This window comes from Salvelinus namaycush, chromosome 30 (assembly GCF_016432855.1).
Source record: "Salvelinus namaycush isolate Seneca chromosome 30, SaNama_1.0, whole genome shotgun sequence".
Lineage (NCBI taxonomy): Eukaryota > Metazoa > Chordata > Actinopteri > Salmoniformes > Salmonidae > Salvelinus > Salvelinus namaycush.
In genome coordinates this window covers 34,542,100-34,557,808 of record NC_052336.1, presented here as the reverse complement: position 1 = coordinate 34,557,808, position 15,709 = coordinate 34,542,100, and the positions used below count along the sequence as shown (strand labels likewise).

At 42.8% G+C, this 15,709-nt stretch overlaps 1 protein-coding gene across 2 annotated transcripts in view; it reads right to left on the bottom strand.

The window, feature by feature from the left end:
- Nucleotides 1-984: 984 nt before the first annotated feature.
- The window catches only part of wdr43 (WD repeat domain 43), a 30,432-nt gene continuing 15,707 nt past the window's right edge, over nt 985-15,709 (bottom strand). Inside the window, exons 12-17 of one of the 2 annotated variants that reach the window (XM_038969272.1) lie at nt 15,038-15,156; nt 14,665-14,728; nt 14,055-14,168; nt 10,356-10,419; nt 2,433-2,491; nt 985-2,025 (exon numbers count right to left, since the gene is read on the bottom strand). In XM_038969272.1, the coding sequence (XP_038825200.1) occupies nt 1,912-2,025; nt 2,433-2,491; nt 10,356-10,419; nt 14,055-14,168; nt 14,665-14,728; nt 15,038-15,156 (534 nt within the window). In that variant the 3' untranslated portion in view covers nt 985-1,911. The remainder of the gene's footprint in view (nt 2,026-2,432; nt 2,492-10,355; nt 10,420-14,054; nt 14,169-14,664; nt 14,729-15,037; nt 15,157-15,709) is intronic. The other variant, XM_038969273.1, reaches the window with a different exon arrangement.

The following is a 15,709-nucleotide window of genomic DNA, read 5'->3' as shown; positions in this document are numbered from 1 at the left end:
TGAATAAGGCTGTATCGTAACAAAATGTGGAAAAAAGGAACGTCAGAATACTTTGAATGCACTGTACCTACATGTACGCTACGTCAGTGATGGAAACCTTCTTGTGGGTTTGTCTGCACAAAGGAGTAAACCACACTATCACTCATAAGCAATTTGTAAGTACGCCCAGAACATTGCCCTGGGAACTAGGAGCGATACAATATCTCAGTTTCAAGTTAAGAAGCCTGGTGTTGTACAGGAATCCCCTTTGGAGTTTCATCTGGCTTGTATTTAATTTGAAAAAATCTGCTTCATTTACTTTGAGTCCTTAGTTGTGAATTGCCACAACAGGTCACAAGACGTAGGCCTCCTTATTTTCCCTATAATTTCTAAGTAAACAGCCAGATGTAGCTTTCTCCTATAGAGCTACATTTTTATGGAATGGTCTGCCTAGCCACATGAGACGTAGACTCGATCTCGCCCATTAAGTCTTTACTGAAGACTCATCTCCTCAGTCGGTCCTATGATAGAGCAGTCTGGCCCAGGGGTGCGAAGGTGAACGGCAAAGGACCGGAGTGATTAACCGCCCTTGCCGTCTGACTGGCCGGCTCCCCTCTCTCCACTGGGATTCTCTGCCTCTAACCGTATTATGGGGGCTGAGTCACTGGCTTACTAGTATTCTTCCATGACGAACCTAGGAACGCATCATTTAAGTGACGGACGTGATCTTCCTATCCAGTTTTGCACCCCTTCAAGCTCGTGCGGTGGAGATCTTTGTGGGCTACATTCCGACTTGTCTCAGGTTGGTCTGTTGCTATCACTCTAGTGGAGGGGGGGGGGGGGGGGGGGGGGGGGGGGGGTTGTGCTTTGGCAAAGTAGGTGGGGTAATATCCTTCCTGGTTGGCTCTGTCCGAGGGCATTGTCGAACGGGGCCCAGAGTCCCCATCCCCCGTTTTCGACCTGCTCTTGCTTTGGATACGAGTTTGATGAAAATCAGACAGTGCGAAGAGTCAGTAAGTTTACTCAATAAGTAAACTAGCAACAAAAACAGCATTCTACACATTTGCCTAATTAACAAAAAGTACCCTTTGACCACCTTCCCTGCATTTAGACAGCCACAATTTAAACCACCCATTTACACACCTAAATCAAGCAGAGATCACATCTTTTTTCTCCAGTCCCCCCTCCAGCTATAATTAAAAGGCAGTGGAGACTGACTGCCAAGCCCCACCCCCCAAAAGAATCATTGCACAAAAGGAGTTAGGGACACCAAAAACAGACTCAGAAAATAAAACAAAGGTTCAGTTGGAGACTTTACAGAAGAACATTTAATACCAAGAAACCTGGGGGAGGGGTGGGTAGCTCAGGAAAGAGGGGGACTCAAACACTACTGTTCATACTGATTTACATTGAGTGGGGACATGACCCATTAGTCAGGGTCACATCCCAAATGGCACCCTATATAGTTAAATACTTAGAACAAGGGCGCATAGCGAGCTACTTTTTACCAGAGTCCTATGCAGGAAATATGCAGCCCATGTCTGGCAACAAGCTCACCTTTTCTCTGGAACAAGCAGTGCGGACAATGGCCCCATACACATGGTTTACACCCAGAACCACAGATCAAGTGGAGAAAGGCGGCGATTGAGGGAGAAGCATGGCGCTTGAGCCTCGTACAGCTTCAAAATATGGGGCTTTCAGGTTGGTAGTGGGGTGGGTATTTAACACCGCCTCCATAATGGAGGTCCCTGGTTGTGGCAAAATGGTGGCTTCGCTCACCGCCATCCACCAACCACTGCCTGCCCATTTTTTTTTGTAAAACCATCTTGTTCTGATAATAAAATCAAAGGATAAAAATAAATGAAAGTACATATAAATCTTTCAGGTCCATTTGTTTGTAGTTCATTTAGTTCAATTGGTTTCCTTCGCTTGTCACTCCTCCTCGCTCTCGTTCCCCGGTTCTATGTCGGAATCGCCATTCACTTTTGATTCCATCCTCACGCCTTCCTCCGCCTCGTCTTCCATGGTCTCATCCTCCTCCCAGTTCTGCACAGACCAGAAACGCAGAATACAGTGAGATGCTTCACTCATCGTACGTCAACCTTCCAATAAACGCAATGGTCAGTGAGAATGTGATGGTTCAAGAGCAAAAGCGCACTTTACAATACCTCATTGTATAATCTGTATTGTATTCCTTTCCACCCAAACACAGCACTAGTCCTATGGACCCATAGGGGTGCAAATTCTACATAGTTTTTTTTTTTTTTTTACCAACTGTTCCCAACTTAATCAAAGGCTTGGTGGAGAGTTGACTCGAGTGTGTTACATGCACCCATTTGGATCCACAGAACAAGGATTGGGAAACCCCTTCATATTTACTTGATAAAAGCATTTAACAATCCATCTGTATTCCATCCCACCCACAGCCCCTGGGTGTCATCTTAACCACCTACATCAGAATCCTCATCTGGAAGACCTTCGTCACCTGAAGCATTGTCTTCGTCAGAGGACTCTAAAAGTGGAGAAGACAAAACAAAGCTGTCAGTCATAAAGCCACAGTCCAGACACTTCACAGAACCACTACACAGCTTTATTATATTGAACAAAAATATTAACATTTTCAAAGAAATTACTGAGTTAGTTCAAAAGAAAAGCAGTCAAAATAAAAAAAACATTAGGCCCTAATCTATGGATCTCATGACTGGGCAGGGGTGCAGCCATGGGTGGGCATAAGCCCACCCACTTGGCAGCCAGGCCTAACCAATCAGAATGAGCTTTAAAAGTGGCCTTTTATTGTGCTCAGCACAAAGTACACCTGTGTAATGTTCATGCTGTTTAATCAGCTTCTTGATTTGCCACACCTGTCAGGTGGAACAATTATCTTGGCAAAGGAGAAATGCTCACTAACAGGATGTAAACAAATTTGTGCACAAAATTTGAGAAATAAACTGCTTATGGAAAACTGCTGGGATTTTTCTTTGCTCATAAAACATGGGACCAACACTTTACATGTTGCATTTCAATTTGTCAGTGTATATTAAATAGTCAGAACAGAGGAGACCGCCAAAGAAAGACCGAGAACACGTACCGAAATGGGGAAAATAAGAGTTACGTGAGGAGAATAAACTGTTGAACAAAGCCCTGTGCTGAAGTGCACACATCCCCTCTCGAATGCTGTTGGGGAAACATCCTTATTTGCATTTGAATTATTTGAATGAAAAAAGAAAAAAAATGCAACTGTGACACTGGGGTCTTGACTGACTGCTTGATGTAATTCGTAGCGAAAGCAAATGCATACAGGAAGTCAGCTATATTGTGTAGAGTAGCAGTACTTATTTACACAGTTATCACCATTCATGGTAAAGAGAAATACAGAGGGGGGACGGTGTGTGTGGCGGCGAAGTTCAGGGTTTGTTTGGCAGCTAAGCAGAGCATTGTGTTTGAATACAAAACTGATTTATTATTTTGACTTCTACATAACCACAATTGGAGGTGCAGCTGCAAATACTGAACCCTCTGGAGAATACACTTCAACAGAAGGGCTACCGTGAGGCTGTAATCCTTTAGGGCGTCTCCAAAGTCATTCTGCATGATCAGATTTAGAATGATAGTCTGAGGTACATAAGGACCGTGTTTCATGCCTGAGGTACATGTGAAGTTAAAAAGCACAGGAACGTCCATACAGCATCTGCATTAGGGCTGTCCCGACAAAATGTTGGTCGACCGAACCGTAGTCTGCTCTTTTGAAAGTGTATATACCGTAGACATAGACGTATATACCTTTATATATATATACCGTAGACACCTATGTGTTTTAATCAAATCAACTACATGCGTCGAGCTTGTCTGATGCTTTAAGCTTACGGTTTGATGAAAAAAGACTAATGCCTCAAGAGGGCACCAGAGGTCTAGAAAAAAAAAAAAAAAAAAAAAAAGTAAACTTGATTGACTAATCTCCTGCTAGCAGATTCTGCCATTACTCTCCTGAAGATGCCGGTAATAGGCTACACGAGGAGTCTGCTACCTTCATGTGGAATGTCAATTTACCTTAATTTTTGCCAATCTGCATGGCAGTTATGGTTTTCATATGCACATTTGTGAAAGTTATTTAATTTATAGTAACCACTTCTCAAAATCATTATCATGTGGTTACATCACAACTCTATCCAAAAGAAAATAAATAAAAGATATTTCTATTGACATTGCCAACAATGTAAAAAATAGACTACACAAAGCCAACATATAAAAAATATCACAGCGGGCAGGTAGAAAATATCCTAGTAAAAACACATTTGCTAAACATGACATGTCTGCAACGAACTTGCAACATTGTATAAAATAGTCGGGGACCTCGGGAGTTTTCCGAGCCAGTGAGCTTGGGACATACAGCTGTAGGATATTTGCTAAGGGATAAGCAGCGATGCTTGACATGGGCAGAAGCTGACCGGCACACAGTACCAGCACCTCAAATGTTCCACGGCTTGAGCTCCTGTTCCTCTTATAGAACGTTACCTCAAAAGTATTGGAGCTCTTGCACCTACAGTGCATCCGGAAAGTATTCAGACCACTTCACTCTTCGCAGTTACGTTACAACCTTATTCTAAAATAGATTTGTTTGTCTACATTCAATACCGCATAATGACAAAGCAAAAACAGATTGACATTTCTTCAAATGTATGATTTAAAAAACTGACAACATTTACATAAGTATACAGACCCATTACTCAGTACTTTGTTAAAGCACCTTTGGCAGCGATTACAGCCTTGCGTCTTCTTGAGTATGACACGACAAGCTTGGCACACCTGTATTTGGGGAGTACCCAAAGCCACTTCTGCATTGTCTTGGCTGTGTGCTTAGGGTCGTTGTCCTGTTGGAAGTTGAACCTTCACCCCAATCGGAGGTCCTGAGCGCTCTGGAGCAGGTTTTCATTAAGAATCTGTAATTTGCTCCGTTCAACTTTCCCTCGATCCTGACTAGTCTCCCAGTCCCTTCCGCTGAAAAACAACCCCACAGCATGCTGCTGCCACAACCATGCCAGGTTTCCTCCAGATGTGACGCTTGGCATTCATATTGCCTGAGTCCTTTAGGTGCCTTTTGGCTAACTCAAACCGGGCTGTCATGTGGCTTCCGTCTGGCCACTACCATAAAGGCCTGATTGGTGGCGTGCTGCAGAGATGGTTGTCTTTCTGGAAGGTTCATCCATCTCCAAAGATGAAGTCTGGAGCTCTGTCAGTGACCATTGGGTTCTTGGTCACCTCCCTGACCATGTCCCTTCTACCCAGATTGATCAGTTTGGCCGGGCATAATTTAAGAATGATGGAGGACACTGTCTCAGGGGACCTTCTTTGAGTGCTCAGCTGAACATTATGCTGGAAACACTTATGACTAAAACATAAAACTTGTTTTTGTATGGATTCCGTGACGCAATTAGCTTTTAAAACGCTAGGATCTCCATTTCTCGTCCCAGGATCCCGCTTAACTGACAGGTTGACGTCTGCTTGACAGAGCCGCTAACCTAGCTGAACTGCTAGCCATCAAGTTATCCAAGTTAGTCAGATGTTTTACAACGGAGCACTCCGTCTGGAGAAGTAACTGAACGGTTCCACCGCTGTATCTACTACACTTTATTTTGGGACTTAAGAGTTCCAATGCGGCAATTGTTTGCTTGCCAATGATTATAGGCTTGTGGCTTCCTTGATCACGCAGGTTGCCAGCCTATGCAAGAAACTTTGAAAACGCAGAGTGGAACGTTTACTTTTTCTACGCTGGTGGCTGGACGGCGTTCGTGCATTATAAGGCTGCGTTGATGACTTATCAATGACCCAAGTCCAGCTCAGCTAATCCCTACCATTGACGCCATAACGCTTTAGCAAATTACATTAAACAATGTAAGTAACCTAATTTGTCCCTCTAACAACCCCCAAATGCCTCTGCTGAGCCTACAGCTATTGCACGCAGCAATCACGCTCCTGTGAACCAGATTTATGCTGTTAACACTGAGGCGGTGTGCCCTAGTAGGGAGTCCACTGCGTGCAGCTCACCCGGCACTAACATAAATAACATGAGAATATCTACTTCTGCTAAGCTTCCCAGTAAAGCAATGAAGACAAGCAAGCATCCCAGAAGTGCTCAAAATAGCCCACGTTATAGGTAGCTTTAGAAACAAGGATCATGAAATATTAACTTGCTAGTAGCAGATCACATTCATATTCTGACTACCTCCGAAACTCAATTAGACAATACCTTTGATGATAGTGGTAGCAATACAAGGTTATAACATTTACAGAAGACAGAAACACGAGTGGTGGTGTTGTGGTTAATATTCAGAACCACATTCCTGTAAGGCTTAGAGGATTTCATGTTAAGTACAGTTGAACACAGCTACAGGTTAATTTGCCGCATCTAAAGCCCATTCTTGTGAGACGCTACTATAGACCACCAAGTGCCAACAGTCAGTATCCGAATAACGTGAAATTCTTTATAATGAATGTGATAAAAAGAGGTATATTTTCTGGGTGACTTAAATCAAGCTTCCCACTCAAAAAGCTTCAAACTAAGAGACACCGTAGCAATGACCGGAGAAAGTGAATTTTCAGACAGGAGAAAGTAAATTTTCTAATTAAGGTCACTGCTCGGGCTCCGAATGAGCTATCGGTCCGAAACGCAGGGTGACCTCAGCTAGGCATGCACATGTCAGAACTGGAACCGCAGCTAGAATGTAACTAGGTGTTTTACGTTATGGTTTAAACAAAAGGCGCTGTGAATGTTGGGCCTGCTCTGAAATGTGATACTTGACTTCTAAAAGAATTGGACAAAGTGGGTTTGATGTCAGTATGTGTCAGTTGTGTCCGAATGATATCTTATTGACTGATTGACAATGTCAATATATTATACTGCCAGCATCCATTTCCAATATAAAATGTACAGTGTCCATTTCCAATGTATTTAAATGAGGGATTTACCGTCACCAAATGGACAGGCTGAAAATCAGCACCAACGAGCGATGAGAGGACCCACTAGCACTACTCGGCCATCCTTAGTTCAATGAGCCAGTCAATTTTTCATTTCTGCAGTATATTAGAGCATGTCCAATTGGTGTTGGTAATTGCACATTTCCAATGTACTTAAATGAGGGATTTTCCATCACCAAATGGACCGGCTGGAATCAACACAGTGATTGGACAGTGTCCAAGTACACATATGCTATATTGTCAGTGTGAACATGCTCTTCTGCAAGTTGACTGTGTCCATTGCATATCCATAAGGACAACCAATTATAAATTAGACATGCTGAATCAACATCTGGAAATTCTTACTTCATATGATCAAACATGAAATAGACCTAGGTTGATTGAGGGCTTAACATAGTGAGATGATTTGGTCAGTATATGCGCCAGATGGACATGGTTCACTGACTTTTTGGTTTGGAAGCCGACTTCCTATGATCATATATGGCAAATGGACAAAACATAGGCCTTATGGACAAACTCAATAAAATAAGACAAATGTCCATACGGTTACGGCATATGTATAGACAATTTCACCCTTGGGACCTGACTTTGCGCCCATTTCCCATACTATAAAATACAGTAGCGCGCGCTCACCCCCTATGGGATTTTTGGTTTATTACACTTGGCGTTTGCAATGTTCTGGTTGCAATATGGTTTTGATGAACTGCTATCCATTTGAATGGTATTTGCGATTGTGTACATGGTTTGCCCAATGCAAATAAGTTGACATTAATTTCTCTCCATTTCATGGGGGTCTTCCCTTACCAAGAAGACAGATTGTTACTGAGTTGCTGAGTTAGTCGACTTGACTTAAAGCTATGGCAAGAACTGAAAATGTTTGTCTAGCAATGATCACCAGAGCGTGAAGTATTTTTTTTTAAAGAAATGGGCAAATCTTTCCCAATCCATTTGTTGAAAGCTCTTATAGACTTACCCAGAAAGACTCACAGCTGCAGTCACTGCCAAAAGGTGCTTCGACAAACTACTGACTCAGGGGTGTGAATACGTATGGAAATGACATTTCTGTATTTCAATTAATACATTTGCAAAAATCCTGAAAACAAGCTCACTTAATCATTATGGGGTATTTCCGTGTGCAGATAGTTGAGAAAATTATCAATTTTGAAGGCTATCAAAATGCGAATTAAGTCTTGGGGTATGAAAACTTTTTAAAGGCACTATTTATCATATACAAATTAGCTATGACATGCATAGCCGTGTGCCTCAAAGTGACATGCTGTCTTTTATGAAATTCTAAACTTTACTATTGTAGATCGTGAACCTGAAGAATAAAAATAAATCTATTGTAAGGCCCGTTCAGCAGGTATAGCCAAATGAGTTGAGTCTGGTAGCTTACTTTAATTCCAGTAAAACAGCATTTAACAGCGCACAGCTCTCCATAACATAGGTTGTCTTTCACCAAAATATAGGAATATCACAAATCATTTAGCATTGGAATGCAAAATTACTTGTAGTTCTATGAGAGTTACATGCAGTTCCACACTGAAAGAGGACACAGTTTTCACAAAATAGCTATTTCTGGAGGACGCATCAGTTCTCATAAATTAGGTATTTCTGAAGGTAGAAAGGTGTAATACGAACATAACACCTGTGAACCGGACACTCATAACGTTTGAGTCGGTTGATGTTCCGTGAAACGATGCACTCGCATCTTTAAACATTTGAAATCGGGAACTGACGCATGTGTTAATCTTTACATCCCTATACGACATATTCACTTCTGTTACGTAGAACACCATCAATATGGAATCTTGCCAACATTAATTCAGCTTTGATACAACTTTATTAAAACAAGCACCATTCGCCAGAGTAGCCTGTTCACTGAGTAGAGCAGAGTGTGCGTAAAGGAGAGAAACCACTATCTGTGCAGAAGCTTAGGGACCTTCAGCTGTCGGGCAGAAGGGACCAGAAAAATCTGAACGCATTCGGCAGCCACTCAGTTAAACAAATAAGCCTGCTTTCCAGACCAGAAACGCAAATATGAACATCCCCTACGACTGATTGCCCTGATAATCTAGAAAACGGCAACCTGTTGCAGCCTAACCCACCCCCTCCAGGGTTTTCCTCACTGGCTCCACACTCCATTCCCAACCCGCTGCAACAGGCTTCAGAGCACAATTTGGAACAACCTCACTTTTCAACAAGCGCCACAGCCACCTTATCAACCCTACTTATGAACCTATGAAGCCAAACCATACCATTGGCAGGAGTAATGGATCGCAGCGCGTCTAATTAGGTCATGAAAATACATCCCATGCGGTTCAATAAACCATTTTATACAGCGCTTTAATTAGAGACCGTGTCGAGTGTTCACTGAAAATAATTGTGGGGCGCTTTGACTTGAACGCCAGTCAGTCACCCGGTATCGGGAGTAATCGTAGTTTGGTGTGCCCTGCTGTGTATTAGCAAGTCTGACTAAGGATATGCAAATGTCCTGGAATGCAAATCCTAACCAGCAATTTGAGTAGAGAATGAGCTAGGAATAACGATGCATCATGGTACTGTAAAAGAGACATCTTATTCAGATGAGATCCTTTGCGAATATCTAACACAATGTCTCTACCATTGGTGTCAATCCATTACCGTAAACCTTTCATTAATAACCCCAGCATTTATTTGCTTAAAACATTGGAAACAGGTGGTTAGAGATGGGCTTCTATTTGAGCCAGCATCTTTCCCTTAATGCATATGTCGTTTGCTTAATTGTAGCATTTTAATACAATGCACTGTTATCATTTACAAATCCTTACCTTGTTTCTTTCTTCTTAGTAAGAATCTATAAAAATATATACTCTGAATTTTCTAGTTCTTACTTTTGCCACGAGAAGGAGTCTGTTCTCCCGAAGTATACTGTTTGCCAGTTAAGCTAGTAGTTCTCAGCTGTTCGCAGCCAATGGCTAGCAGTTTTACTAGCGATAAAAACAGACGATTGGCATAAATTGTTTGTCATTACTAAATGATTTAATGTAAACAAGTCATGGTAATTAATCGTAACCATGCAAACACATTTAGACCGGGCGTTTATTTGTTGAAATGTGTGCCGTTGCCCAGCTATTAAAAAAAAGGGACAGGCAGCCATTTGAGATTCTGCATTTAATATAAGTTTAAGGGTATATTAGTTGTGAGACAAATCTAATTGGACTAGAGCTCCTACAGATAAATGGTGCATTAATTTCTTAATTAGCACTAACATTAAATTGCTCTCCTGCGCATTCAAATCAGTGTCAATTGAGTGAAGGATATAAAGGGAACACCACTTAAAATAACTGAAATACACAGAGTGATAGTGAATGTATGGAGAGAAAATGGAAAAAGAAACAGAAAGTGGGCAGTGTGGCCATTACCCTCTTCATAGACAAGCTTGGCCTTGTGTTCCACGTCTTTGACTTCTTTGCCGCTTGTCGCCACCTGGTGGAGGGAAGAAATGATTTAAAGGCAGCGGTTGCCACAAGTGGGGAAACACCTAGCAGCAACAGCGGCTCAGCCACAAACTGGTAGGCCACACAAGTTCACCAGAACGGGACCGACGAGTACTTATGCGCGTAAAAATCTGTCCTCGGTTGCAACAATCACTACTTAGTAACAAACTGCCTCGAAGCAACGTAAGCACAAGAATGGTTCTTCGGGAGCTTCATGAAATGGGTTTCATGGCTGAGCAGCCACACACAAGCCAGGAACACAATATACTAAACAGTTCTGTGCTTCCAACTTTGTAGCAAAAGTTTGGGGAAGGCCGTTTTTGGTTTCAGCATGACAACGCCCTCGTGCACAAAGCAAGGTCCATACATACATCGGTCGACGAGATCGGTGTGCCATTAGCCATGACCTCGACCCCATTCGAACACCTTTTGGAGAAATTGGAAGGCCAGCTGCGAACCAAGCCTAATCGGCCCACATCAGTACCCGACCTCACTAATGCGTGTGGCTTAATGGAAGCAGGTCCCCACAACAATGTCCAAACGGTGCATTCAGACCTCTTGACTTTTTACACATTTTGTTACATTACTGCCTTGTTATAAAATTGATTCAATTCTTTTTTTCACCTCAATTCACACACAATACCCCATAATAGCTAAAACAGGGTTTCAGAAATGTTTACAAATGTAGTAACTGAAATAGTTACATAAGTAGTCAGACCCATTACTCAGTACTTTGTTGAAGCACCATTGGCAGTGATTACAGCCTTGCGTCTTCTTGGGTTTGACACTACAAACTCGGCACACCTGTATTTGGGGAGTTTCCCATTTTTCTCTGCAGACCCTCTCAAGCTCGGTCAGGTTGGATGGGGAGCATTGCTGCACAGCTATTTGCAGGTCTTCCCAGATGTTTGATCGGGTCCAAGGCCAGGACACAGACTTCTCCGAAATGTGTGCTTAGGGTCGTTGTCCTGTTGGAAGATGAACCACCACGCTTCACCTTAGGGACGGTGCCAGGTTTCCTTCAGACGTGACGCTTGGCATTCAGGCGAGTTCAATCTTGGTTTCATCAGACCAGAGAATCTTGTTTCTCATGGTCAGCGTCCTTTAGGTGCCAACCGGCAAACTCAGAGCAGGCTGTCATGTGTTTTTTACTGAGTGGCTTCAGTCTGGCTACTACCATAAAGGACTGAATGTAGGAGTGCTGCAGAGATGTCGTCCTTCTGGAACGTTCTCCCATCTCCACCTTTCCAAATCATGTCCAATCGATATGTACCACAGGTCGACTCCAATCAAGTTACTTAAACTTCATTGATGATCAATGGAAACTGGATGCACCTGAGCTCAATTTTGAGACTCCGAGCATATCAAATTTTCTTAGTCACATACACATGGTTAGTAGATGTTAATGCGAGTCTAGCGAAATGCTTGTGCTTCTAGTTTAGACAATGCAGTAATAACTAACAAGTAATCTAACAAATTCACAACCACTACCTAATACACAGAAATGTACAGGATGAATAAGAATATGTACATATAAATATATGGATGAGCAACGGCCGTGCGGCATAGGCAAGTAGATGGTATAGAGCAGCATATGTATATGAGATGGGAAATGTAGGATATGTAAACATTATTAAAGTGGCGTTTTTTAAAGTGACTAGTGATACCTTTATTTAAGTGGCCAGAGATTTGAGTCTGTTAGTGATGGCTGTTTAACAGTCTGACGGCCTAAAAGCAGTTTCAGTCTCTCGGTCCCAGCTTTGATGCACCTGTACTGACCATGCCTTCTGGATGAACAGGCAGTGGCTCGGGTGGTTGTTGTCCTTGATGATCCTTTTGGCCTTCCTGTGACATTGGGTGCTGTAGGTGTCCTGGAGGGCAGGTAGTTTGCCCTGGTGATGCATTGTGCAGACCGCACCACCCTCTGGAGAGCCTTGCGGTTGAGGGTGGTGCAGTTGCCGTACGAGGCGGTGATACAGCCCGACAGGATGCTCTCGAATGTGTACCTGTAAAAGTTTGTGAGTGCTTTTGGTGACAAGCCGAATTTCTTCAGCCTCCTGAGGTTGTAGAGGCGCTGCTGCGTGATGTATATGCCGAGGAACTTAACTTCACTACTGTCCCGTCGATGTGGACTGGGGGGGTGCTCCCTCTGCGTTTTCCTGAAGTCCACGATAATATCTTTGTTGTGTTGACGTTGAATGAGGTTATTTTCCTGACAAAACACCGAGGTCCCTCACCTTCTCTGTAGGCTGTCTCGTCGTTCGTAATCAAGCCGACCACTGTAGTGTCGCCAAACTTGATGATTTGAGTTGGAAGCGTGCATGGCCACGCAGTCATGGGTGAACAGGGAGTACAGGAGAGGGCTAAGAACGCACCCTTGTGGGGCGCCAGTGTTGAGGATCAGCAGGGTGGATATGTTTCCTACCTTCACCACCTGGGGGCGGACGGTCAGAAAGCTCAGTTGCACAAGGCGGGTTTGAGACCCAGGGTCTTCATGATGACAGAAGTGAGTACAATGGGGTGATAGTCATTTAGTTCAGTTACCTTAGCTTTCTTGGTAACAGGAACAATGGTGGCCATCTTGAAGCATGTGGGGACAACAGAATGAGAGATTGATTGAATAAGTCCGTAAACACACTAGCCAGCTGGTCTGCGCGTGCTCTGAGGACGCGGCTGGGGATGCCGTCTGTGCTGGCAGCCTTGCGAGGGTTAACACGTTTAAATGTTTTACTCACGTTGGCCACGTAGGAGAGCCCATTGGGCTTTGTCAGTGGCACTGTATTGTCCTCAAAGCGAGCAAAGAAGTTGTTTAAATATGTCTGGGAGCAAGACGATGTTGGCAACGGGGCTGGTTTTCTTTTTGTAATCCGTGATTGACTGTAGACCCCGCCACAAAATGGAGTCATGGTCAGATTTGCCGAAGGAAGGGCAGGGGGAGGGCTTTGTATGCATCGCGGAAGTTCAAGTAGCAATGATCCAGAATCCTAGCAGCCCGTGTCACGCATTCGATATGCTGATCGAAATTAGGATGTCTCGTTCTCAGGTTAGCTTTGTTAAAATCCCCGGGTGCAATAAATGCAGTTTCAGGATACGGTTTCCAGTTTACATACAGTCCAGTGAAGTTCTTTCAGAAAATGTTTTATGGGTACATAATCACAAAAGGCCAAATATTGACATTGCCCAATCCTACTGGCACACCAGATCTGTCCAACAAACTTTAAAAAAATATATATAAAAAAAATGTTATTCTGAGAACCAGGGTTTGGTAGGGACAAAAGGCACAAACACAGAGAAAGGCTCTCTTTTCACTGTTGCTGTACTATCAACATCGTGGCCATCAAAGGGTCAGTCACTTTTGATACAGGGTAGTAGTCGCTTCACTGTCTAATCATCCATCTCAAACAGTTTCACCAAACCTCTACTCGAGTATCCCCAACCAGTTCCACTTATTTGGGTTATTCCAGCATTAACGCACCTGAATGAACTGGTCAATCAATCACAGCCCTTGAATAAGTGGGCCTAGTTTCGGGACCCATCTGTATGTAGAGTAATGGGAATGGCACTGACAATCAAATAATACATTTGTGAAATCTTAACTATTTTGCTACAACTGCTGAGACGTACCTGTGTCATGAGCAGATAGAGCTTGCCGTGCAGCTTGGACAGCTTGTGGAACATCTTGACTCTACTCTCAATCACGTGGTACAGCACTCCCAGCTGAAACACCAGGTCTGGCAACTGGTACAGAGGATTGAAACACATATAAATCAGTATTTATGAAAGCATTATTCCTTGGATTTGTTTAAATGAAGATTAAATGTTGGCCCGGTCATTCTATCAATAACAATCTCAGTATAACTAATTTCTCAAGAGCAAGGAATTCAAAACTCAAGACTCAACTCCCCGATGATTTGAGGGATACTGTTTTTTTTATTATTTTTTTTTATTTTTATGTAACCTTTAACTAGGCAAGTCAGTTAAGAACAAATTCTTATTTACATTGATGGCCTACCGGGGAACAGTGGGTTACCTGCCTTATTCAAGGGCAGAAAGACAGATTTGTACCTTGTCAGCTCGGGTATTCGATCCAGCAACCTTTGTTACTGGCCCGACATTGTAACCACTAGGCTACCTGCAGAGTAACAGTATTGCTGCTATTCATTCTGCTGATCAAGCCATGTTTTAGACCTGAAGCTTGAAGGCGCTACACGAAGACACCCATAGATAAACTCACAGAGGCTAAGTAGGAGGTGTGCTGCATGAGAACAGCCTTGAGCCATCGCACCATCAGCACTGCCCTGTAGTGCAAAAGGGAAGAGAGGAGAGGAGTTAAGGGTGCAGTTTAGGCAACAAGATCAGGGGATTTAGAAATGACCGCCAATTGATTTGACTAAAACGGCCCAAAAAGGTAATATTGATGTTAAGCTAAAGACACGGAACAAAATGGTAAATGGTATTACAGATTAATTCCTGACTCAAAAAAATACATTTTTCAGCACAAAATTGATACTCTTAATTTTTGCATCAATGTAGAGAAATATTAAAATTCATCATGTGAATGCTGATATTGAAATCGGACCATATCTGATTCGAAGGTGTTCACTTACGTGTATGGATGCCCTTGCATTCTCTTGGTGATCTCCTCCACCAATGGCAAGACGGCAGGGAGTGGTAACAGTGCAACTGTTTTCTTTATCAAGTTGTCCTTCCGGGTGTGAAACACTTTCTGTGGGGCGGAGGAGAGACCAATGTCAGAAGAGACCAATAGTTAAGCGCTATTAAGAATGTAAATTCTAAATTGATGTCAATTACAATAAGGAGTCAGAGATGTCTTGGATCTTACTGTCCAATGATTTAAGGAATTGTTTTAAGGTCAAACAAAGGATCATGTTACTTGATAATGAATTTTAAAACATACATACACTTGATTTAAAAAATGTATTTGTCCTTACTGCCAAAAGCATTGAGTAACAGATTCACTACATGGAACAGACAGCACATCACCCCCCCAAAAAAATCTAGCCAATATCTGAGAGAAGGTCAGGACACATTGGAATTGGACATGTATTTACCACTTATTTTGGTCACTAAACAGTCTCCATATACTGTATACTCCCATTAATGTTTGACTGGTACCGGGGGTCTTCATACCAGTCTTGTGTGAGTCCTAGAGTGGTCTGTAATACCCAACCCCTCCGGTCTCAGCTTTGTCTTTATGCTACATTAATTTGGGCGTCGGGGTGCTAGGGTCAGTGTTATATCTGGAGTATTTCTCCTGT